The sequence below is a fragment of the Phytophthora cinnamomi genome (genome assembly GCF_018691715.1).
Source record: "Phytophthora cinnamomi strain GKB4 chromosome Unknown Contig131, whole genome shotgun sequence".
Taxonomy (NCBI): Eukaryota; Oomycota; class Peronosporomycetes; order Peronosporales; family Peronosporaceae; genus Phytophthora; species Phytophthora cinnamomi.
In genome coordinates this window covers 410349-434367 of record NW_027151064.1, presented here as the reverse complement: position 1 = coordinate 434367, position 24019 = coordinate 410349, and the positions used below count along the sequence as shown (strand labels likewise).

The 24019-nt window shown below is 49.9% G+C and overlaps 7 protein-coding genes across 7 annotated transcripts; 6 read left to right on the top strand and 1 right to left on the bottom strand.

Annotated features, from left to right (window-relative positions):
* Positions 1 to 1852: 1852 nt before the first annotated feature.
* On the top strand, positions 1853 to 5079 carry IUM83_17659 (uncharacterized protein; the record flags this gene model as incomplete). The annotated part of the gene is made up of 3 exons (XM_067942621.1): positions 1853 to 2012; positions 4903 to 4920; positions 4991 to 5079. The coding sequence occupies 3 exons, from the start codon at positions 1853 to 1855 to the stop codon at positions 5077 to 5079; spliced, it is 267 nt and encodes an 88-aa protein (XP_067779913.1).
* Positions 5080 to 6991: 1912 nt separating this feature from the next.
* IUM83_17658 (uncharacterized protein) lies at positions 6992 to 8442 on the bottom strand (the record flags this gene model as incomplete). The annotated part of the gene is made up of 3 exons (XM_067942620.1): positions 6992 to 7402; positions 7467 to 7760; positions 7831 to 8442. The coding sequence occupies 3 exons, from the start codon at positions 8440 to 8442 to the stop codon at positions 6992 to 6994; spliced, it is 1317 nt and encodes a 438-aa protein (XP_067779984.1).
* Positions 8443 to 11145: 2703 nt separating this feature from the next.
* On the top strand, positions 11146 to 12062 carry IUM83_17657 (uncharacterized protein; the record flags this gene model as incomplete). Its single annotated transcript, XM_067942619.1, has 3 exons — positions 11146 to 11235; positions 11305 to 11595; positions 11652 to 12062. 3 exons carry the CDS (start codon positions 11146 to 11148, stop codon positions 12060 to 12062), a joined length of 792 nt encoding a protein of 263 aa, XP_067779977.1.
* Positions 12063 to 13014: 952 nt separating this feature from the next.
* Positions 13015 to 14591, top strand: IUM83_17656 (uncharacterized protein; the record flags this gene model as incomplete). Its single annotated transcript, XM_067942618.1, has 3 exons — positions 13015 to 13656; positions 13747 to 14088; positions 14157 to 14591. The coding sequence occupies 3 exons, from the start codon at positions 13015 to 13017 to the stop codon at positions 14589 to 14591; spliced, it is 1419 nt and encodes a 472-aa protein (XP_067779978.1).
* Positions 14592 to 18235: 3644 nt separating this feature from the next.
* Positions 18236 to 18757, top strand: IUM83_17655 (uncharacterized protein; the record flags this gene model as incomplete). Its single annotated transcript, XM_067942617.1, has 1 exon — positions 18236 to 18757. The coding sequence occupies one exon, from the start codon at positions 18236 to 18238 to the stop codon at positions 18755 to 18757; it is 522 nt and encodes a 173-aa protein (XP_067779979.1).
* Positions 18758 to 19229: 472 nt separating this feature from the next.
* Positions 19230 to 20193, top strand: IUM83_17654 (uncharacterized protein; the record flags this gene model as incomplete). The annotated part of the gene is made up of 3 exons (XM_067942616.1): positions 19230 to 19244; positions 19306 to 19704; positions 19774 to 20193. The coding sequence occupies 3 exons, from the start codon at positions 19230 to 19232 to the stop codon at positions 20191 to 20193; spliced, it is 834 nt and encodes a 277-aa protein (XP_067779980.1).
* Positions 20194 to 20703: 510 nt separating this feature from the next.
* On the top strand, positions 20704 to 22205 carry IUM83_17653 (uncharacterized protein; the record flags this gene model as incomplete). Its single annotated transcript, XM_067942615.1, has 3 exons — positions 20704 to 21291; positions 21369 to 21686; positions 21765 to 22205. 3 exons carry the CDS (start codon positions 20704 to 20706, stop codon positions 22203 to 22205), a joined length of 1347 nt encoding a protein of 448 aa, XP_067779981.1.
* Positions 22206 to 24019: the final 1814 nt, after the last annotated feature.

Here is a 24019-nt window from a genome sequence, read left to right as displayed (position 1 = left end):
CATATGGATCCTATCTTCCCACTGATTCTACATGACCTGTATACCTTCATTGCGTGCTCCTTGATTACTCCCACTAAGCCACAGCCGTAGATCCATAGCGTGACTCTAGATCCAAGTAGCCGGTTTGATCCAGGAATCAGATCAGATCCACCTGAGTCTGGATCCAAACGGATCCTGGATCCAAATCCATCCAACCTGTGGATGTAGTCTTCCCATATCCCGCGTTGTCTTCAGGGGTTTTGACTGTTATCTCCACATACTCCATGCACTTCGTTGCGCTCTACGTATCCCAGGTCCATACCTAGTAGTAATTTGCTTTCATCTCTGGGATCTGGATCTAGCTCCGTCAGTCTTATGGTTTTATGACGTTGTCCGGATCCCGCATTCTCCCATTTCCCAAATTCTCGAGAACTACCGCACCACATAGGCCGTCGTCCTCCATGATCCCGTTGAAGTACTCGTATCAGCGGAACACTCGCGCATCGCAGTCATCAATGGACAGGTCCATCTTGAGCCTCTGACAAATCAGAGACGTGGCGTCAGGCACAATCTCGTTCTTGAGCGTGCAGCAGCGGGCCTGCACAGCCCGCATGATGTCGGCATCGGTCACATCCGCCACCAGCTTTGTTAACACGTAGGTAGCTAGGTTTCTCAGCGTTTTGTGTTCGAACAACTCTTAATAATGGCTACCACGTCCTCGTACGTCTCACCAGTGGTGGTGCACCGGTGGCTCATCTTCGTTCCCATTCCCGAAGCGACTCGATCAGAGTAGCATGATCCCAGCTGGATAATTCAGGGGCTCGGGTCACTTCGAAAATTGGCTAAGGGACCCACATCTCCACGTCGCCATCGAAGTCCACCGTGCAGCCTGTCATGGTTGAAGTTTCTCGAACTTAAGGCGAACTTAACATAACCACACTTAATCCAGTACCGAACTTTCGCAAATTCGTACTTAGTCGACGTAGATCAGTAGAGTTGGACCAGACGGGGCATTCCGGGATCAAGAAACCCACGCTTCAGAGAGCGCAAAGCTAGCTTTGTCGCGAAACCGGGGGGGGGGTTCCTAAGGCCGGTTCTCAACCGAAGCGTTTTTCTCGACGCGTGCGTTACATGCGTGCCCTACCCCGTATGCTCGGTTGAGAATGGAACTGACCAAATTTGATTGGACCAGTGTTTGATCAATATTATCCAATCATTGTACTGTTACTCTGTGTGATCTTCGTGTGGTTCACGACTCAACAATATCTGAAGCGCTGACCAAGACTCCCCCGTCCGGCAATGGGGAGCGAAACTGGTCCAACCCACCAAGTCCCTGTAGTATCTCTTGAAAGCTGAATCTCTAAGTAGCGTAGAACCATGCACTCGCCACGAAATCCGCTCTCGAACTGTTGAATTTTTTTTTCGTGCTGCTTGGTATGGCTTGATGGCTACCAAACAAACCAGAAGGCCGCACAGCTCATCTTCAGCTTTCCAGCGACGCCGTTACCTTGCGGTGGGGGTGAAGCGCGGTGGAGAAGCACGTCGAAGCCGGACCGACGCCATGTCAGAGGAGGGGGGGTGCTTTGAGGGGGAATGCAAATAATGCAGTGCACTGATTGGCCAAAAGTAGTTAACGCTTGCCAACTAGTCCCCCCAACGTTAATTTCAACCTCGCGGTTGAGCCAAACGTCAAGAATCAGAGGTTGAGGTTAAAGCCTACGTCTGTACACTTTCATTGCACACTTTATACTCATTATTGGAGGGAAGGCAGTTGCGCCGCAGATGGTGGACTTGCGCATCGTGCTGCAGCAACTGCTGGGCCTCGCGCATTAGAAGTGCGTGACCTGCCAGCGTCGGTGTGAGTCTGTGTGAGATGCTGGAACACGACGGCCGCGCGCGTCTCGTGCAGACACCAACGACCACGGGCCTGCAGCCAGCCTTCGGCGCCGCGGCCACCGACACGGACAGCTGGGCCACGACGGACAACAACCTGCTATATAACACGATCGGTACGCAGCCGATGAAGGCCGACGGTGCGCAGTGTGAGGCGTTAAAAGCGCAAGCAAAGATATCATCAATTAGCAAGTTAAATCCTTATGAATTAGTTTTACACAACGTTTTTTTTGCGGTCGGCATTTTCAGCCATGAAAACTATATCACGCACTAGGCTAGGATCCATTTGACAGCGCTTCGCTGTCACTGTGTTGCCTGCCGTGGAAAACGCCCGTTCTGATGGCACTGATGTAGCGACGCATCCTAACCACTTTCGTGCCAATAGCTTAAGAGAAGGGTATTGTTGACCGTTCACAGACCACCATACAAGGGGATCCTGCTTACGGGGGACAATCTTCGCAGCATCGAGATAAGAAACAAATTCCTGAGCGCACGTGAGCCGAATATTTTGAAGCAACAGACCATCACCAGAAGGCAAATTTTCTTCTTCGTCATCAGAGCCCAACACGTCGTCCCAAACACCAGTTGTATCATCACTTGAAGATCGCTGCAAAGAGCTTCTGCGTGAATGCTGGGCCGGTGTACGTGGTTGTTCTGCAAAATCAAAGGTTGCTAATGCAGCAGCGTCAACTAATGCGTTTTTTGCTGCCTTAACTTCATCAGGTCGTACCAAATTCATTTTGTAGAAACACGGATCCAGAAACGTGATCCAAACCAGCTCAAACTTCAGTCCTTGAAAGCGCTCTATGAAAAGCGAAAGAATGGCTTTACGAACCACGTGCATTTTTGAAAGCGTATCGGCTTGAAAGCCATGGCGGCCCACAAGTCGCGCCTGCTTATCAAAGATAGTTGAGCTACTAAGCACTTTTTTGATCCTGCGGAGCATCGGGAAGGCCAATGCTAATGTAGGATAGTAATTACCTCCAAGAACCTTCGTAACAGCGGCGATAGGGTCCAGCAGCGCTACCATACACTTAATCATAAACCAATCCCTAGGCACTTGGTACTTGTCTTGACTGAGATCCCTAAATTCCGCCTTCCCCTCTGGCTTCTCAAGATAAGTAAAAAAGGTATCTAGAGGTGCTTCGAGCTCAATAAGTCGCTCCAGCATATCACGACACGAATTCCATCTTGTCGGACAATCTGTGATTAAATGCAGCGGTGGTCTTTTCCATTCCTCGCTCTGTATTGCGTCCAAGCGATTTGTCGCTTTTGGCGACTTGCGAAAATACGTTGCGAGGGTGCGAAATCGCTGGACAACGTCACGAATGTCGGCTAACGCACGTTTTGCAGCTGTGTCGTTCTTTAGTGACTTACGTAGATTTGTTTCGATCTCACTCAGCACCTCTTGTTGCTTCTCCTCGGAGGCAGCAACAATTTCATTTTCTTGTAGAGTTCCGCCATGAACAGGTACATCGATGGCAGCTGTCGTAATGGAAGTAGCCACCATAGTTTCACCAATAGATCCTTTCTGTCGCGCCAAGGCGCTACCCAAAACTAGATGCAGCGAGTGGGCGATGCATGAGATGTTATTTACACCTAATATATCGCTAGCGAGAACGGCACTTGAAGCGCCGTCGCGAACCAATAATGTGCACATCGCCAAGTTAAGCTCCCACCGTTCCAGCATTTTCTCCAACCCGGTCGCTATAGCAACACCAGTATGCATACCGGGAAATACCTCAACTTCAAGCGTCCAACTACACATTGTGAAGTCTTCTTCGAGGTAATGCAGGGTTAGCGCCATATAACTTTGGGCCCGGCGACTTGTCCAAATGTCCGTTGTAATGCAAAAGTACTGACAACTCGTGTGGATACGAGCTTTTAATGAAGCTCTCAACTCAGCCGCAACTCGCTCAATATCAGCTCGTAACTGTGTAGCACCCGGTACATCTAAAACTACACCACCCAGTTCCTGCGTAATAAAAACAATAAATTCCAGGAGACCGGGATCCTCAATGATGGCTAGCGGCCGCATGCTTTGTGCCACCCACTTAGCAAGTAGTCCGTTGGCATAGCTCTGTTGAGCCTTTGTCACCGCCGTAAGCTGTCGCTTGGTCGATTCTGGAACCAAATCAAATGCATTCTGCAGCTGCCGTTTCGCCGTACGAGCCCTGATCTCTTGGCGATCTTGTTCAGCTCTTAGAAGCACATCCATATGATACTTCTGCATATGCAGCTTAACTGAATTGGTCGAGCCATGCGAATACTTCACGAGAGAGTGGCATTTTGTGCAGTATGCTGAAGATGCCATTTTAGAGTTGAGCTTATCGATCGGTAGCGATGCCCACTGGTCACCGGGAACAAGGCGGATAAACTCCCACCTTTCGGGGTACTTTGGGCGCCACATTTTGAACAGGTTGCTCGGTTCAGGCGCTCTGGGCAGGGGAGGCTCAGCATGAACTTGTGAGAGGCTTGGCGCACTCAATCTTGGCGACCGTATGACGGCGATAGGTGGGCGAGAAGACCTCGCGGACGACTGGCTTCTGGGAGTTGGCGCTCGGTTTCGAGCTCGAGACGGAATCGGCGAAGTGAACGATAGTGTCGACGCAGAACGAATAGCCGCAGGTATGACAGGAGAACTGTGAGGGCCTTCGTTCATGGTATTCGCAGCTGGAGCTTCTATTGCGTTCCGCAGGTAGATGACGGAGTTTGTCAGATTTTCTAGGCTAGGCAATGTGAGGCTGACAGCGCTTTACCAACCTCTCAACCTCAACCGACAACGTTTCGGTTAAGTCCGTTGACCGAACGTTGAGCCAATCAACGTTGAGAGGCCTATTACCAACGCATGAGTTGTGCAGGATCATTTTTGTAACGTCCTGTTAACCAATCAGATCACAAAGTGTCCGAAAACGCGTGCGTTGAGAACCGGCCTAAGGGGAAAGTTTATTAACGCTGAAACACAATGCAAACGAGTTTTACGATCCGAACTAACTTATCTACTGCAGTTCTTCTTGTGTTCTTGTTCAGATCCAGCGTTATGCAGTTGTGAGCGTGTACCTTTGCCCACTTACAGCTTGTGCCTCGTGCACTAAGCCAGTAGAATTTGCTGCCGCAGTCCGTCGTAGCTCATTGGCACTGCTGCACGCGCCATGCTGCTTCTCGCTCTTCTCATTGGGCTCCAGCTCGAGCAGCGCCGCAAGCTGACGCTGCTGTCGAGCAAAAGCTTGATCTCCAGCCGCAATCATGGCGACAAGTGTCTTTATCAAGACTTTGGCAACGTTTTCCAACCGCAGCAGGCCCCAATCGTCAGAAGCAGAAGTGAACCTAACTACGATGAGAAAACCTAGTCGCGAACTCTCGAGTTCATCACCACCACGTCGCTTGAGATTTCCACTGACGCTGTAGTCGACACACTTTGAGATTTTCTCGCGAACAAATTCGTAAGATGATGTCCAGAGCTGTCAGTGGTGCTTCAATTCATGCTATTATTTTCTAGTATCGTGATTTTACTGTATAGGCGAAAAGACCAGAACTCAATCTTGATCACCGCGGTTGTGTTATTCACTTCGACAAGTTCCACTTTCTTCAGAAGTTTGAGAGGTGGGTCCGGTCGTCATCATTTGGTCCGACTGTTTGTTGCTCTCTTCGAAGAAATGTCCGTACCGCACTCTGGGATACACTGTCATCACTCCGCTGGAAACGAATCCGTTGAAGGAGTGTATAGTTCACACCGAATTGAAGCTTCACAAGGAATGCGGAGGCGAGACAACTGCTACTAAAGGTTTCGACGAGGCTCACAACATGGCTCTAAGCTCTCTCAGCAGGATGATGAAGAGTTTCTGGAATACCGAGCAGAATCGGTTGCACTCCTGTTGTGCAGTAGAGCAACTCGCTACTCTAGGTTCCTTCGGTTTTGTGACAGTGATGGTTTCGAAAAGTACACTGCATTGACAAGGTCATAGCTCTTGTGTGCTGCCGCGGCGTCGCTCTTGTTTGCCTAAATAATGCGGGTGATACAGATTAATACTCTCCACTCTACACAAATCGGCTGCCACGAACTTCCAAGAAAACTCGGATGTGTGTCAAACGAGCTTGCTTCACCATGACCTCGAATGTATCGAACGCGGTATTAATCACTACAGGATACACGTGAGTTTCGTGGATAGATTTTTTGCTACTGGTATGACTTTTTTGTGGGAGAACTGATGTTTGCTTTGGGGTGGTGTTCCTCTTCGGATTTTAGAGAAAAATCGAGACGGAGCGCGGGATGCAGAAGGAGACGGAGCTGGAACTGCGAGACGAGGAGATGGCGGTCGTGTTGAGCACCTTGTCGCTGTCGAGGAGGTACGAGAAGGGGAACCGGATGATACGTGTTCGACTTTGGTGTCCGACCAACCGCTGAATGCCGGGACGCGTTTCCGGGAAGAAGGATTCGTCGTTGTTTCCAAGTCCCCCGCGAACCCTCATTCTGGCACTGTTATTCAATCACGGTATCGGCTGGTTCCAGAGGTTGACGCAAATCCGTTCTCGTCGGGATCGAGGACCGCTACCGGGGCACAAAACGCAGAGGCGGCGAATATGTTTGTGCTGCAAAATCTGGGAGCGGTGATGTGGTCACACTTTGAGAAGATTCAAGCTGACTGCATCGAGGCGCAACAGAATCCGGAGCTAATTCCTGCCACTGGTCGTCACAATATAACCCTTTGCTAGTCACAGGACTATATTGTGACGAGCACGTAGATGAAGCCGCTGCGTCCCAGCAACAATGGCAGAAGGGACCCAATTCGGCAGATTTCCTAGGCGACTTAGGTTCTCCATAACTGATTTACGTCCACTGTATTGATCACTGTGCCTGCGTATGCTGCCGAATACTCAACGGGTTGGACGTACAAGAAGAGATTTTCGGAAGTGGAGTAACGTCGTGCGGTATCATATATGTGTCTCTTAGTTTTACACACCCACTCATAACCACAGCATCAAGTACAGTCGTACTACGTAGTAGGTCTTCCTTCTCGCGTGACAAGTCGAAACTTTGCACTAGGGTCTCAATTAGATTAGATGAATGATAACGGTGACTTTGGCCATGAATTCACTATCGTTTCTCTCGTTATTGACGTCATGTTGTCACCCGTCCAGATTCCTCAACCCGCCTGCTTTGAAACGACTGCCAGTACATTCGATACTTCATGGCTATCGCTCCGAGAACGATATCTTGGGCGTACGCGATGTCCTCGGGCCGTACAGCGACAGTCGCATCGTTGCTGTCCAAGTACATCTTTAAATACGACCGCGACAGCGTCTGCTTGGGGTCGGTCGTTGAAGGTGTCAGAAGTATAAGTCCTTCAGTTCTGAAGTGGAGCTCGCTTTTCGTAGGTAGCACCAAGATGTCAGCCCAGCTGACAAGTGTCTGGTCCCTTTCTTCGTACTTTCGCACGAAATTGAGCTTCTCCGCTTGTATGGGACCGTTGCGACTCGACATCGTAACTACAGCCTTCTTCAGAAGCGTGTTCGGCTTAGTCCCTGGTGTCTGTAAAATAGCAGGCAAGCATTAGACCACCAGCCTGCGAAATTACACCATTATAGCCGCTCACCCTATCAGCCGCGAATTGTCGCCACATGAAACTAATAGCGTCTTTCAGCGAACAGGTCAGCGGTGTGGTCGACTCGAACTCGATGACTTTGGCTTGTCGTCGCTCATCGTATGTGCACTGCATTGAGGTGTTGAGTGACGGCGAATCTTGATTCAGCCGGAAAATCCCACCAAAGCGATGGGGGAGATGCTCGGCTGTTTCCTCCAGATCCGCCATTGCAGCATCGACAACGCTGAAGCGAGAAAGCGCAGCACCGCATCTTGACACCTCGCTCTTCATCAAGTAGTCCATGCCCTGCACGCAAAATTCCCACCACATTATCAAACACTGTCGTCGATGAAACGAAAAGGTTGAGTTCACTCACGTAGAGCGCAGATCGCTTTTGCAAGACACCACGCAGCGTCTCGCGGAGCTTGACTTGGTTCTTTAGGATTGATGTCAAGTGTCGATTGGTTTTCTCAGACTGCAGTCGCAGACGATACTGCTCGATAGCATGTCTGCACCATTCGGAACGCCCTGAATCCATGGTCACAACTGCAGTCCGTGTATCTGTCTGCGACGAAGGACCAGCAACGACGCCGTGCTTTATCTGAGCGATAACACTTTCTAATTCTTCCGCTTGCTCACGTAAACTCGCAAGCTCCGCGCGTTTGCGTCGCTGGAGACTAGTCGATGAAGTCTCAGCGTTCCTGACTCGACGCTTCTTCGTCTTCTTCTTCTTCTGTTTTCGTTCCTGGCAGATTTTATCTTGAACTGTCGAGGATGTGGCGTTTTCAGTGATCATGTCACCAGCCTCCAGTAGTTCAAGGCTGTCGCTATCAACGAGATCATGGAGAGAAGGGATCCCATCGAGGCCGCTGTCGCCGTCTGTCGAGTCGACGCCAGAAGAGGAATCATGCCCTCCACAAGCTTCATCAATGAAGGCAAACGCCTCGCTTAGAATGGAATTATCGTCTTGGGTGACCAGGAAGCTCATACGGTTGGTTGGGGAACTGTTGCAGAATGACGCAACTCAGCCTGAGAGGGTCCTGCGGTGGAGACGTGCAGTCCCTTGAAATTATTGATTATGCATATGTTGCGGTTATGCATATGTTGCGATTAGGCATCCTACGCCAGAAAGGAAGAGAGTGTAGGTAGTGCACTCTACCAACTCCTCGATCACTCTTCGTGGACGCGACAGCTTGAGATCGATCGCGTCCTACTAGTCTATAACGAGCTATCACATGACGATAACAGATCCATCCATTTCTTCGAAGGTGCCCCATTCTTATGAATCGACCAGGTGAGTTTCAACGAGAGCGACGTGATACCCTACCTTATTTGATATCAAAAGTCCTGCAATCGACTACTGGACGTCAACACCTGGACACCACCGTAGTTATCGCTGGCGCGGTCCCAGCAATATCTCGCACATTATTAGCCTATCTTGCCGCCAACCGAAGCCGACCAGTTGAATTTTCGTCCTTGCGTCTCCAAAAGAAAAACTGAACGATGCCTTCAAATTAGGCCACCTGACTCCGTTGTGCTGCTGCTGACATAAAATAACATGTCCTCTTCCTTGCCTCAAGTGGAGTCGAACAGTTCATAGTGAGAACAGCGACACTCGAGCGGTCTGCTGCACTTTTGACTGGCACCAGCGTAGCGACAAGAGAACCGAGTACGACGCGGTAGACACGCATGATGCTGTGACGGAGTCTTTGAATCTGGATTTGAGAAGCCCTGCTGGAAATAATGGCAGGGTAACCTGCCGTCGCGTCATGGCAAAGTTTGCTTTGATGCACAAAGTGTTCGGAGTCATCCTTTATTAATACGTAGAAGCCCACAACAACATGCAACAGGCTATGCAACTTGAAGAAAACTAACTTCAAAGAAGCTGCTCATGTTTACAGTAAATTGACTCCGCTATCGCTCATGATGATGTCTGACTGATTCACAAACATTTGCTCTGATTTACCCCCTCGAGCACAACCATACTTCCAGTTGGCGTCATACATGTGCATGTAATACCAGTAACCTACTCTAGCCTACGTTACTTGCCACGGTTTACGGATAAATACCTCTGCCTGGTGTACTCAAAACTAAGTAATCATTGTACTGTACGTCTGTACGAGTACAATACTAGTACACGTGAGTCGGTCCAACCCCACCCCCACCATCCTACATGTACTGACTTCGACCATCCCACAACGCCGAAGTATCTAGCGCGGTACATAACTTGGAGCAACAGAACAGAACCCGCGTCTGAAGACACCGCTTGCGAGGAAATACAGTGTTTTGCCTCAATAGCGCAGCCATCACATCTAATAACCTCGAACTATATATAATCCGCACGAACAGCAAGATTGAGCCATCATTCAACAACTGGAGGCGCGTTCTGCACAAGCGAAATGCGCGAAGTGTAAGTTTGTGTCTGTGTTGCTTGCTCTGTGAGAAACTCACCGCTTGCTGTGGATGTCGTGCGATCCAGATGCTCGCTTCGCCTATCTCAATTTCCGCAACTTCCAATTGGAAAGTAGTCAGCTCAACACACTCACGACGTACTCTTGCAGACCGATCGATGCACCAGTCTTGGCAATGCGAGCAAACTTGATTGCTGGAACTTAATTCTTTCTCTTGCAAGTAGATTTAGAGTTATCGTCGTAAGGATTAATCTGTTTCTTGTTCTCATGGTGTTAACTATTTTTGCAAGGCTGGTGTCGTGTAGTAATAATTGAAGCGAATTATCACATCAATCAACGATAATTTGTTGCAAAATAAGGTCGTCGTTATTGGTCAACCACTTCACCTCGTAAAATAACATTTTGGCCTTGATTTACCTCAAACCTCGGATGAACGATGAACTGGAAGAGCACAACGGATAAAATGGGGCCCCAAGTTGGTACCGCTACACTGTTCCTCTCTTCTGCAGAATTTCCACCTGCACAGCCAATACAATGTCATGCAACCTTCTGTCTCCGTTCTTGCTGTCCTGGCCGTAAAGTCTGTCACGAGTTCAAGAGCTCACGTCACCAACTGTTGGACAGCACGTCTCGTTTGCTGCTTATCGACGCCCTGAGGCACTAAGACCGAAGTAAACACCACATGGCCCGGGTGCTTCTGCTGCGACACAAAGCTTCGTTCCTATCCCCCATCTTACCGACAACCGCATACATGTACCGTATTACGGCGACCCGGTGTCTCGTCCAGTGCAATAAGCAATCAAGCTAACCGAGGTTACAGCAGTATCACTGCAATGAATGGAGACAACTTGGTCACGCTGGATGAAGCTTTGGCTTTCATTGACTACTGCGAAAGACGCAGCGCAGATGAAGACAAGCACTCCAGCGCTTTGTCGCTGGAGCCCCTCTCGCTTGAAGACATCGAAGACCTACTAGGCGAATATGCGGACGCGATAACCCCCGCGAGAACAAAGCACTCATCCAAGCCGCAGACGCCATCACTGCCACGAAAGAAGAGGAGTGTGCGAAGTGCGTTGAGCTCCTCCACCTACCTCCAACGTCGTAAGAAAGCTGAGCTCGAGGCGCTGAGAAAAGAAGCTGCAAAGTTGGCAGGGTATTTGGCTCGATTGAGAGCTGAAAGCCACCATATTGCGCCGGCTGTCACTTCAATCGATGGTCAAGGTTCTAGTTGGCGCCGTGAAGTGGCGACACAGCGTGAAAGCCGGCGGCAAGCGGAGCAAATGAATGCGCGGCTGAAGGAAACACTCGAGAAGCAGTGGAGAGTTTCCAATAAGCTGAAGGGTATGATATTCAAGCGGAACGTGTTTACTGTAAGTACTCGAATTAAAATGGCTCTCTAAGCGGGCAACAATGGTTAGCTAACCCCGTTGGTTCGGCAGGGAATGGATTTTGTGCGGTCGTTTGAGTCCCCGTACTATGGAGACGCGCACTTCACGTTCGATCAGTCTTCGATGCTGATGGAGCAGCTTCAAGGTGAAGTGGAGAGTGTTTATCGGCGTTTTAATAAGGTGTATCGACCTCAGAATGGTCCTACACCTTTCTCGATTTCTCAAACCTTGTACAACGAGACATGCGAGCTCAATGTGATGGAGTTTGAGACCACGACACCGCTGGGTTGGCCCATGAAAGCCGCGTTCGATCACGTTTGGGCTTCTCTCCAAAGCAGCTCGGTACGTGATTGCTGGATTGGCGAGTTGGCTAATGCTAACACGGGTTTACTGCTCAGAATCGCAGTCGCAAGTCCAACACGGTGGAAACGAAAGTGAACGGCACACTTTCTCTTCACGGCAGCAGCTACCACTTCCACAAGTTGCACTTCCTGCGCAAGTTTGAATCGAATGATCGGATCATCGTTATCTGGTCCGACCTGCTCCAAATGACTACTAAAAACCTTCGGTTCCGAAGTCAAGCCTACGCGGTCTTCGCTCGATCCAAGATGGATCCCTTCAATTCGTGCGTGATGTACACGAACCTGAAACTCTCCATGTATTCACCAGCCGACGAGCAAAATCTCTCACCCGAGGACGTTCAACACGCCCACGACACGATTTTGCGTGGCATGGGCAGACTGATGCGTGAGTTTTGGCAAAGCGAGCAGAATCAATTGCTGGATCTTACTTCTGGCTCAGTCGCGTAGAAAAAATTACTATGTATGGATTCAAGTAGAGGGTGGTGTCATTGTTTGCCCACACTAGAACGATTACATTGGATTCATGTCGCTCTTCCTAGCTTTTATAATAATACATGACAAGAAAATAGTTAGCACTACTACTTAGCAAGTTGAGAAGACCCAATAATCGGTAACCAACACTTCTTCTTTTATAAGCGAAATAAAGCAATCATGCTCGTGCGAGTCATAAAAGATAAAACTCCAGCCCTGACGTATGCAATAGTGCCGCTGACGAACGATGCCTGCTTTACTACAGTACAGTATAAGCAGACCCGATAACTCCAGCTCAACTACAATGTAGAGAGCCGTTGAGGAGTCGAAATTGTCTCGTGCACTATGAAAGGGGCAACTCATGTTGACCGGGCCAATGCAAGCGATGGATACTTGTGTACTGTGTGGCATACGACGAGAACGGGGTAATCTGGTATAACACCCATGTGATGCCCGTCGACGTGGCTCACCTGCCAGGTAAGCCACGTGGACGGGCATCAGGTGACCTGGTGCTACCGTTGCCAGCTTGCTTAGGTCACTTCCGTGAACTCTCCTGGATACCCCGCTGTCCATGCTGCAAGCTGCTCTGCTGTTGCTGCATAAAGCATGGTCCGGTCGACTGTGTGGTGACCTGTACAATATGCCGTATGCAACGCGTGACTTGCTCCGACTCTTGGGTCACGGGATCACGTCCTCGATAGGCACGGCAAAGGCGTGCCACATAATCGCCAAAACCGCGTCAACATGACCTGGCTGTGCCTACCGACAGTGGAAGTCTGACACTACCTATCCCGTCTGTCGATCTCCGAGATCATCTTGAGGGAAACGGGGAAGGTCCCAGGTCGTACTCTCGTACATGTAGTCCACATATAACGTGTTGAGTGAGGAGGCCAGGGACATTATTCATCGTGACGAAAGGCCCTCAGCCATGGAAATCCTCGTAGCTGAAGACGACGCCTTCGTCTCACTTGAGGAGGCTCTCGCCTTCATTGACGGCTGCGAGGCCCAAGACCAAAGCTTATCGGAGACCTTGGCCGGAAGCGCCCTGCACATCCACAGTTCTCCGCTCGATGTGTACAGTCAAATCACGCCAGCTGAACTGTTGACTCCGAAGCCTGTAAGCGCGAGACCCGCCACCAGGAAACGCTCGAAGCCCCAACGCACGACTTCAGAGTCGTCCTCGAGTGCTGATACTAAGCCTGTTAAGAAACCTCGAACCCGAAGTGCCGCTAGCTCGTCCACGAGACTCCAGCAACGCAAGCGAGCGGAGATTCAGGCGCTTCGAGAACAGGCCCAGGATCTCGAGGCTCAAGTGGAGTTGCTCAAGAAGAACAAATTCTTACCCGCAGATGTGGCGCTGGGTCTGGCCGCAGGGCAGGACGACGGTGCGTTGGTGGTGGGCGATGTGATCCAGAAGCCACCAGCGAACTGGCACGAGATGGCCATTGTCCAGTACCGCGAGCGACTGGTGTCCGAGAAGACAAACCGCAGACTCAAGTCCATCCTAGAAAACCAGGAGAAGGTGAACGGAGCTCTGAGTGGACTGCTGCAGAAGCGCTCGGTGCTCAATGTAAGTGCTTATCGATACTTCTCTATACTATTGTGGTGGACCTTAGCGACACCGGATATCTGAGCTTGCCCACGTTTTGTTGATGCATAGGGCATGGAGTTCGTACTCTCGACGGAGCCTCGAACAGAGCAATCGCTACTGACGGCTGACAGCTCAATAGGTCTGGCAGACGGTGACAACAGCAAGGAGATTTTGATGGAGCTGGAAGAGCTCGTGCAGGGGTTGTACAAGACGTGGGAGACAAAATTCCACGCTACGACGCAATCCCCAGCCATTTCTTGTGATATGCGAATCAAGCAAGACGCGCAGCGTGGAAAGGTGGTTGAGTTTATCACAACGACGCCGTTGTCGTGCTCCGTGCAAGAAGCGAGCGAGATATTGTGGAAGGAGCTGACGACGTACCGCGACTACCCAGGCAAGGTGTACAAATATGTAAGTCTGCACATGTATCTTCTCCGTCGATTGTGCTGGGACTGACACGCGTGTATTTGGTATTTCAGATGAAGGCTAGCAAACCGAACGCACACGAGAAGAACTTTGTTATGAACGCGCGGAGCCCCTCGGGGATGTTGGAGCTGAACGGACTGCAATACATGCAGAAGTTCGAAGAGGCAGATCGCACTGTCTTCGTCATTGCCGAGCGCATGATACTTGCTTCCAAGAACTTCCAATTCCGTGACGAGTGCTGGATGACAGTCAACCCTTCCAGTGCCGAGACGAATGCGTCCGTCGTGGAGATTTATCTGGAGCTTTACATGGAACACGAAGATGAATCCCAGGTCAGTCCTGAAGACTTTTCGTACGCGCAGAGCAGTATCATAGGAAGTCTAGGCAACGCCTTCCGAAAGTTCTTTCAAGCACAACAAAATGCTCTGATGGAGAAGGCTGGACGTATTGTTCTGCCGACCTCGTCAAAGGTGAGTGTTATTGATTAAATTAGTTGATAGATTAACATATAAATCGTATACCTCTGATCGTGTGAAAATAAAACGCGTTGGCTTCCAGCATGGTAGTTTTTACGTATTATGTACCGAACAATGTCAGGAAATACAGGATCGAAAAGAAAACCAAGGTTTTGAGACAGTAGAGCTCGTACTCCGACGTACATGTAAGTACATGCAACTGGAATTCGAGTTTTCTTACGCAACTTCTCAGACCAGTCTCCATAAAACAAGATGTAGTTTGCCTAATGTAATGGGAAATTGTTAAAATGCCACGATGGATACAAAGTTTACTAAAAATTAAATGCCACCCACGCGAAAGGCAGCGATGAAGTGTAAAATATTGCTGTGGACATGTGATGAAGATGCAAATCGCCCGTAAAGGAAATCTTATATCCACGTAAACTTGTTTGGCCTACAGCCTAAGTCGCGTTAATTACCTGATTTGATTCAAGTCTATTACTTTATGCATGTTCCAGCACTATCTGGTAGGCGGAGGTTTTAGGTGCTTCGCTTTAGGACCGAATCCACCGCAGCGACGCTTGTTGTGGCTCGTGACACCTCAAGAGGCAGACGATCGTCACAGATTTCTTTCAAGGCGTGAACACACCACGAAAGATCCGAAAGGGATACATAAAGTTATACGGAGTCATTTCACTTGAGGAGACTGATTCGACACCCTCCATATCGCTTTTTTACAGGGAAAGCATCAACAAACTCACAACGGTCCACTTTTTCAGGTACAGAGCTGCTGCCTACGCTTTGGGTTGTTGCGCAGGTGCAGAATCGTATTCAGACTCGGTCTTAGCTTTCACTAAGTTGAGAGAACAAGGTCATTCAGAGCTTTTCTGTTATTATACCCACCGGCCTAATATTTTCTTCTAAAGGATGATCCCACAAAGGGTGATCACTAGCCACAATAATTGCAGAGATGAGGCCTTGCTTGCTAGAACACGCCGTGCTAACTCGGAACACGTTTAGGGGTTGATTACCATGACTGGTTCTGCATCCTCTATTTGCAGCACTTGCATCCTGAATATATGCGCTCAATAGATGCAAGAGCTCAGTGCAGTTCCGATTGGTGCAGGCATATCTGCGCTGACAGTATCGCGGAATGGATATATTGCCCTTTCGAGTGGAATTTTAATAAACATTGTACCATCGTTGCATTTTAGTAAACGGGCAAAACTGGCAATTTAATAGTTTCCCCAGGTTTACTTTCTGCCCAGCAACACACTCAGCATTGATGAACTGGTGCCTACTAAGTTGTGTAGATATCATGTAAGTAGTACGGTGTCGAATATTTTGCGCTAACTTGAGGACTGGTGACCATACTCAGTTCTTCATTGATGGATCAAAACGTAACGGTGCTCAGGTCTGGCAGCAACTGCGATGAATTTCTTACTAGTGGAAGCTGACAACTCCCTCGAGATACTCGCACGAATTCATTCCACCTGCGACAGTCCGACGGTGGGTCATCGTGTCAATCTCACCGAGAAAGCCACGTCGGAGCCGAAATGAGTCCAAACCTGGAATAAAAAGAAACGAATAAGGCGATAAAGAACGTCGTCAGCAATCCCACCAGAGGGCGGAAATAATGGTTTTCCGGGAAGCACAAATACTACAAGCAGGCTGAAGGAGAAGGACACGACAGCAAATCCGGCTACGCTGCTAACCTATATGCCAGACGTTTCGAAACTAAACCGCAAGCTGAAAGTCTTATGGGCTAATCAGCACCGTGTCAGCGATAGTTTGCGTGGTATGGCAATTCTTCACGTTAGTAAGTCATCACTTTGATAAAGGTATCCCGAAATTATTGGCGTTGACCAATACCAGTACGACACGTCATAGCTGAGTGAAATGAGAGTTGTCTACTACTCCGAAGTAGTTTGAATCCACTGCGTGTGGAGACAAGATGCATTTCAAGATGTAGTCCCTCAGCTCCCCAACTAGACTTCTCAAGTACAAAGCTTAGCTATTGAAGGGACTGACGTTATATTTGGTGCCGAATAGCAGCATGCGTGGTATCAATGGTCTTGTCATGAGCGTTTTAACACCACTGAGCCGTCTAAACCAGGCCCTCTACCCAAAACTGATAGTGTCTGATTAGTTAAATATTTGGACCAGCTAGCATCGTGTCTTGTGGGGCGTGACAACCTAAACACCATAGAAAAAAAACATTACAATGGTCTAGCAACAGTCTACCAATTCTAAAAGTGTGTATAGTTCATGTTAGGCCTAACACTACTATCAGTTCGATAGAGGACATATCTCGCTAAATGGACGCGAGAAAGCACGGGTACAACAACTATGAATGGCTGAATCAAAACCTACAGTATGAAGCGATCAGTCCGTAGCGCGAATGTCTGTCAACACGAAGGACCTTGGTCTCTTTTATCAAACCCAGCTGGAGTGGATAGCGATCGTGATACGTATGCTCCTGAAGCGAAATGATTTGCTAGCTGTAAAAAAAAACTACTGCATTGTAGTAGGTTTAACTACAACAACTCGAATTCACGCCTTACACTATTTGTCGAGATAACGACGCTGCTAGTGCCTTTACGTGGACTATCGGAGTAATATGCGAGCTTTTTCTCGCGAAAAAGTTGTCGTAACAGACTGAACCACGGAGAATTGTTACGTTGCTGTTGGATCCTGACCCCAGCCAAGCGACGAGTCGAGAACACCACTATTTGTTATATTTGTTTAGTCACTGCCAGAAACAAAAAAATAATACGAAGCAAAAACGCAAAATCCTCAAATGCTTAGAAAAGAAGTATGGCTAGTCCTCATAAATGACTAGTAGCCACAAACATACCAACTTCTTTAAAAGCATTTCGAAGTTTGGTTTTGATTCATTGGCTGCCATTGGTGAGCTGTAGTAAGCCATGGTTGTGGCAAAACAAAGAGAGAGCTGCCGCGTTTCCCTTTTCTTGCAACACGTAATCATCGATGACGCGCAAACACGGAACGAACAACATCCGCAACGCGTTAGTGTATCTCGAGGATGACTAGTGTTTTGCACGTGTTTAACTAGCAAAACTCGCTATGCCTGTCAAGCATCGCCTGATGGAGCATCAGCAATGATGACTACGCCCCGCTGCGTTGGCGATCACACAGACCAGGACCGCAATAATAGATACACCTTCTCGCCGTTCGTCAAGGGCAAATACCGTAGATTTACGCAAAAGCGATCTAAGCCCAGACAGTAGGATGTATTCCTTTGCTGAGTCCACCACTAGTATCGCCGGCACTTGTACCAGGACACGTGTGTAAGGCTATGAATCTATAGCTATCTCGTCACCGTCACCAGCGCAAAATGCCCTCAAAACGCAGCGGGAACACAGGGAGGTGCCCTTTCTACTAGCGAATTGCAGCAACTGCGCCAAACGACGGTTTACGAGAGCTTGGTGGGCGCGTAGCTGGCGTTAAGCGGACGCACACGTTGCAGATGAGCATCAAAGAGGAAAGGTCCAACGAGCCAGCACCAATAGATTCGTGCGCAGGCGCCAATGAGGTCTCCCCATGAAATAGTACTTGGCATCGCCATCGCCGTCGTCGTCCAACGGAATTCGGGTAGTTCGTCACTTTCGAATTCTCACCGCCAGAGCGACACACACAAATACGCGAGTACGAACATGACTCTGCAACTGCAAGACGACGACATGGCTATCGTTGAGGAAATCCTCGCGTTTGTCGATACATTCAAGATGGACGAAAGGGCCTTCAACGAGTGCGGTATCGCCGACGCAGACCTCAAGTTGGCCTTAGTCGAGAGCACCGAGTCCGTCAGACGAGCGACCTCCGCCAGTGAGACCAAGCCGCCCCCGAAGCGCAAGCGTATCCGCACCGGCTGGAGCTCGTCTACGGGACTGCAAAGGCGCAAAAGGGCGGAGCTCGCGTTCCTTCGCGCGCACGTCCAGGAACTGGAGACGTACCTCGAGCAGCTGAAAACCAGAGCCTCGCAGCCGCAAGTGGCCGTTGTCGCGAACGACCGAGGCGTGGATTGGCGCGAGGTGGCGCTGGACCAGTTCATCGAGCGGAAAAAATCCGAGGAGGCCAACCGCGTGCTCAAGACGATTCTCGACAACCAAACGCTCGTGGGCCAAACGCTCACCCAAGTGCTGCAGCAGAGCCCCCAGAGCCCCAACTTCAACTAGAACTTGCCTTTCTGTTTTGTCCAATCACACTTTATCGCTCCATCCATTGGTTGAAAACCTTGTCGTGTGAATGTTGGTCTGTGATTACGCAGTCAATATGATTATGTAGTCCACATAAGTCAGCGCCAGTGCAAAAGTGACTGGTATTCCCCTACTCGACAGCTAATAATGAGCATTCTGGTCACTGACGCCGACGAAGCCGCTACGCTAGAGGCCACGCTGGCCTTCGTGGACGAATGGAGCTCCCCAATGGGCGTTTCTACCGCGCCGAGGTGCCTCACGCCGCAGCAGAAGCAGCAGCAGAAGCAGCAGCAGCAGCAACAAGGCGAGCCCTATGCTGCTGGGCCCAAGAAACCGCGTCGGAAATACCCGAACAGCTCCTCGACCGTGCTACAGCGCCGCAAGAAGGCGGAGATTGTTGCTCTGAGAGTCCAAGTCGCGCAGCTTGAGACTCGGTTGGAGGAACTTAAGCATGGAGCAACACAAGGTCTGGATGTTGAAGATACTACGTTGCTGCAACAAAAGGGGCATTAACTTACGCGGAGCAGGCGGCGCTGCAGTGGCGAGGGCGTCTCCAAGCGGAGAAGACCAATACCAAGCTGAGGAAGATCATGGCCAACCAACTCAAGGTCAGCGAGACGTTGCGAAAGTTACTGCAGGGGACAGCAGCGATGGAGGGCATGGACTTCTTGCAGCCGGAGCCGTGTCGACCGCTGGTCGATGAATCGGCGTGCAGCTTGGCGTTGCTGGAGAGGAGCGTGGAGAGCTTGTACTTGGAGGCAGACGCGGTCTATCGGCCGGAGGCGCTGCAGTCGATCAGTGTGCAAGCGATGGTGAAGCACAGCCAGTCGCTGGGTAAGACGGTGGAGATTATGTCGACCACGCCGATGATGTGCCCGTTGAAGGAGGCGAGCGATACGCTGTGGAAATGGTTCAGTCTCTCCAAGGTACGTGCCGTGATTTTTTGTATTCGATACGCAGTATTTTTACTTACAGTGGGGACCTCTGTTTGTCAGTCGTTGGGAGATCGACCAAATATTCTCGAGCGAAGCTACGCTCTAATTCTGGAGAGTCAAATTGGCACGCTCGAATTCAGGAAACAGAACTTCGTACGCAGGTACGAAGAAGCTGATCGAGTCGTCATTATTTGGGTAGACACTTTGCGGCTGCCGAAGTACCAGTTGCAGTTCCGCAATCAGTCGTGGATGTTCATCACGCCGTCGGCGGATGCCCCCAAGGACGCATCAGTACTACGCTCTTTTCAGCAGTTATTTTTCGACTCGGAAGCGAGTCATCCAGTCGAAGAAGCTTCCTTTGCTCGAGAATCAGCGTTTCAGGAATTGAGCAAGCTGTACCGCCACTACTTGCAGTCGCAACAGAACGTGATGCTGAACGAGACTCGATCTGCGGTGATGATACCGGGGATCTCTGTGTGAGCGTGCGCTGAATGGAGCAAAGCGACTGTGTATGAATAGCTGCGTGTTGAGTACCGTAAATCTGCAAGTATGAACTTGAACCGGAGTTTCACATAAAACCCAGCAAGCTATCCGCAACGATACCATAGCAACACCTTTCCAAAGCACTAGCGCTAGATCAAAGCGTCTTGGACCACGAGCAGAGCCGGCGATGATGCAAAGCGCGTAGATCGACTAACGTGGCGGTGGCAATGAAAAGCGTCGTTTTCAGGCTCAGGGTATCTGCTTTTTGCACAGTGGAAACGCACTGCTGTAGGACCTCACCCATTCTGGCGCGAGCTGCAGTTGTCACGGCTGCATATTCACGCAGCTTATCGACGCAGCCTATCGATGTTCACGTGAGTATTGGGCCTGCATAAACACCCGGTGTTCGTCAACCTTTTGCTATCGTAATCACTAACTCGGGTGGGTGGACCGCATCGCTCATTTTTCGTCTTGCGTGATCGGACCTAGTTACAGTAATCGCTTCTCATGAGCTTCTTGGTCGGGGAAGCGGATACCATATCGACGCTAGAGGAGCTGGTGACTTTTATCGACGCGTGGGATGATGGTAACAGCAACGGCACCGGCGACGTCACTACGAGTGAGAGTGAAAACGACAGCTCTCCTTACAGCAACGAAGACATGGAATCGGTGCTGCTTGACTCGCTTGACGGTGTGCTGGAGGAGGCGAGTTTTCTTCCAGAAAAGCAGTTAGAGGCTCCAAAGCCTATGAAGAGGAAGAGGAAGAAAGCTCCGGGCGCATCTACGCAACTACAGCGTCGCAAAAAGGCCGAGATATTGGCGTTGCGGGCTCAGAGCCACCAATTAGAAAGGGAATTGGAGCGACTTCAACGGAATCACGCTGGACCAACTACTTTACCATGCTTGGTGAGCGTCCCACTTGAAAATGGAGAAACCAGTTTAGTGCCGACTTCATGGGCTACGATTGCTTCAACTGAATACCACGAGCGCCTCAAGTCGGAACAGCTAAACCAGAAGCTACGAGCGGTCCTGCTAGAGCAAATGAAGATGAATGCAGCCCTACGTGATGATTTCCCGGCGCAGATCTCTCTTCGAGTACGTACTCTGCTGTAATGTATTTCTATCGCAAGTTTTTTTTTTTCCTAACCTTGCTTTCGTTTATACATGTACAGAACTTTGAATCTGTCTTTGGCAGACAGCCTTCCCCTTTGGCTCAACTTCCGTCGACTGAAGCAGGATGCGCTGTGGATGTGATCGACGGGCTGGAGAAGACGACTGAAGGGCTGTATCTCGATTCTGAAGTAGTATTTCGTCACAAAGAAACTCCTTCGACTGACTCCGTCCTGTGCGTAAAGCAAGAGCCTACATGTGGCAGGGTGGTCGAGATCACAATGACGACCACATTGCCGTGCTCGGTGCAGGAGGCGAGCGCGATGTTTTGGCGAGATCTTCTCGCTGTTCGGCAATACAACGACAAGTCGTACCACTTCGTAAGTCAGTTTGAGGTTGTTGCCCTGACCCGTAGTTACTAACTTCAATTTCAACATTGCGCGCTGCTTGTTTTCCAGCACCGACAGCGCAAGCCAGCCTCCGTGGAAAAGAGCTTCGTGTGGCTATTGCAAAGCGATGTGGGTGCGAGAGAGCTCAGCGGGTTTACATTCGTGCGCAAGATCGAAGAACCGAACCGCGTGGTACTGGTCCAGGCCGATCGTTTGGTTCTCGCAACAGGAGGAATCCAATTCCGCATGCATCGCTGGACTATCATCACTCGCTCCGACGATGAAGCACGACCAAGCTCGGTTGTCCGAACAATGCTGCAACTCCACGCCGAATACACAACCGGCTTCACCGGGAAGAAAGACTGCCTTCAAGAAGTCGAAGACTTGGTGATGGGGGTACTAAGCCACCGACTGCGATCATATCTTCATCGACAGCAGGGAGAGTTTGCGCTGGAAGCCGAGCAGATCCGCATGCCCACCAGTGGTGCAGCAACATGTTGTCCGGTATGAGATGCCGCCAGCGACATTAATGAGACTACATTTTGGTGAATGGATTTTTGCTCAGCGTTTGCGGGACATGCTTCGCTGGACGCCTCCAACAACACGCACTCGTGTACATGTACTGTATTCCTTCGGTGTGTACGGCATGGTCACGATCGGTTGCGTTACTTGCGCGTTAAAGCTGGTGGGCCAAAAGCCCAGGATATGTTTCTTCCTAATCGTAGGCATTACGTATAATACCACCCATTGTTTAACACCCAGACAGCGCACCAGGGATATAGCAATGTGCAAGTTGCGGCACTGTGCATTTGCGTGCGAGGTTCAGTAAGCAGAGTGGTTTTCAGGGTCACGCTGATTCGTGAAGGAGACCGTCTACAATGGACAGCGGAGAGCAGGTGATGTTTGATGTGGTGTTTAATGTGGTGTTTGACGATGATGACAGCAGGATACAGCAGCATAGTGACGTAACGGATCAAGGACGGCAGGCGACGGCGTGGAAAGATTGCAGCACCAGCGAGTGCAGACCGCCATGACATCGTCTGTATGGTTGACAATTGTGTGGCTGAGGCGTGTTGGCAAACGTCGCTGCCAAAGATCGCCCGCCCCAAAAGACACGCTCAGCCAGGACCAAGGATAGCGAACCCAGAAGACGGCTCAGTCTGAGATCTGCGGAGTCGGTGGCAAGCCGAAGACGCGGAAGAGCGTGCGCTGCGAAGCAAGCGCCAACCAGAGCATTGTATCTGCCGGTACAGGCAGCAGCAAGCTAACGAAGACATATACTTGAGTTCCTGAGCGAGCATCTACTTGAGTCAACTAGAGGAGCGCTAGTGAAAAAGCCACTGTCGAACGAAGTCGTGCGGAAGCAGCTGAAGCCGAAGTAAGCCGTAGTCGCCGTACTACTGGTGACGTACGTCGACAGGCCCCACGGTAGAAGACCGTCGGAAGGGAGAACACGAAGACTGTGCGCGCATGTGGGCACGGTCTACATAGTGACAGCTCTAACCAGCTATAGCCTCTCTGGGCCTAAAGGAGAAGCAAAGGGTCGAGAGCACGTGCAAGCAGTCCTGGGACAATTTCGGCGATAGCGAAGCTCTGTCTGTCAGTAGATATTGTACATTGCATAAATAGTTGAACTGTCGTCGTTAGCCACCGAAGACCTCACGACTGCAGGCGCGAGATTTGAGCAAGGTACAGGTGGTAGCTGGCAAGACAGAGGTAGCTTACTTGGTGGTCATACAGGGGCCGATCAACACGGTTGGTCCTACTGCTGAGGCTACGTTGTGGGCCTTCACGAGACTAGGTTCAAGCGGGCGCGAACTCAGGCAAACATGTGACGAGGTCCGAGCCAATTCTAGGCGAGGACCCATCAGTCAGAAGCCCAAACCCTATCACGTACCGGCCACATGTCACTTGAAAATTGGATATTTCTTGACCCAAGTCTGGTTTTTGTACATACTTTGTAGTGGGTCTAACTTGACTCACTACTTTTGCTTACACGTTGCGCAACGTGTATGAGGAAGCGTAAGTACTTAGTAATTACTTAGGTTAATTATATTTGAATACACAAATATAAGTTAAGTAAGAAAAGGATTCCAAGTGACTTAGATTAGGTAAAATGAGAACTGTATTGTTTGTAAATTGGTCTTCCTCTAAAACCTGCTAAAAACTGTTTATCATCTATGAAAGGGTTGGCAGCGGCTGGCTGTCAGAGCCCCACTAATATGCATGTCTCTGATTGGTAGAAAGATGCTGCTTTCTACCAATAGGATCTTTGGGTAGGTGTGGACCACTCATTGTGGTGGCCCACTTCAATGTATCCATTG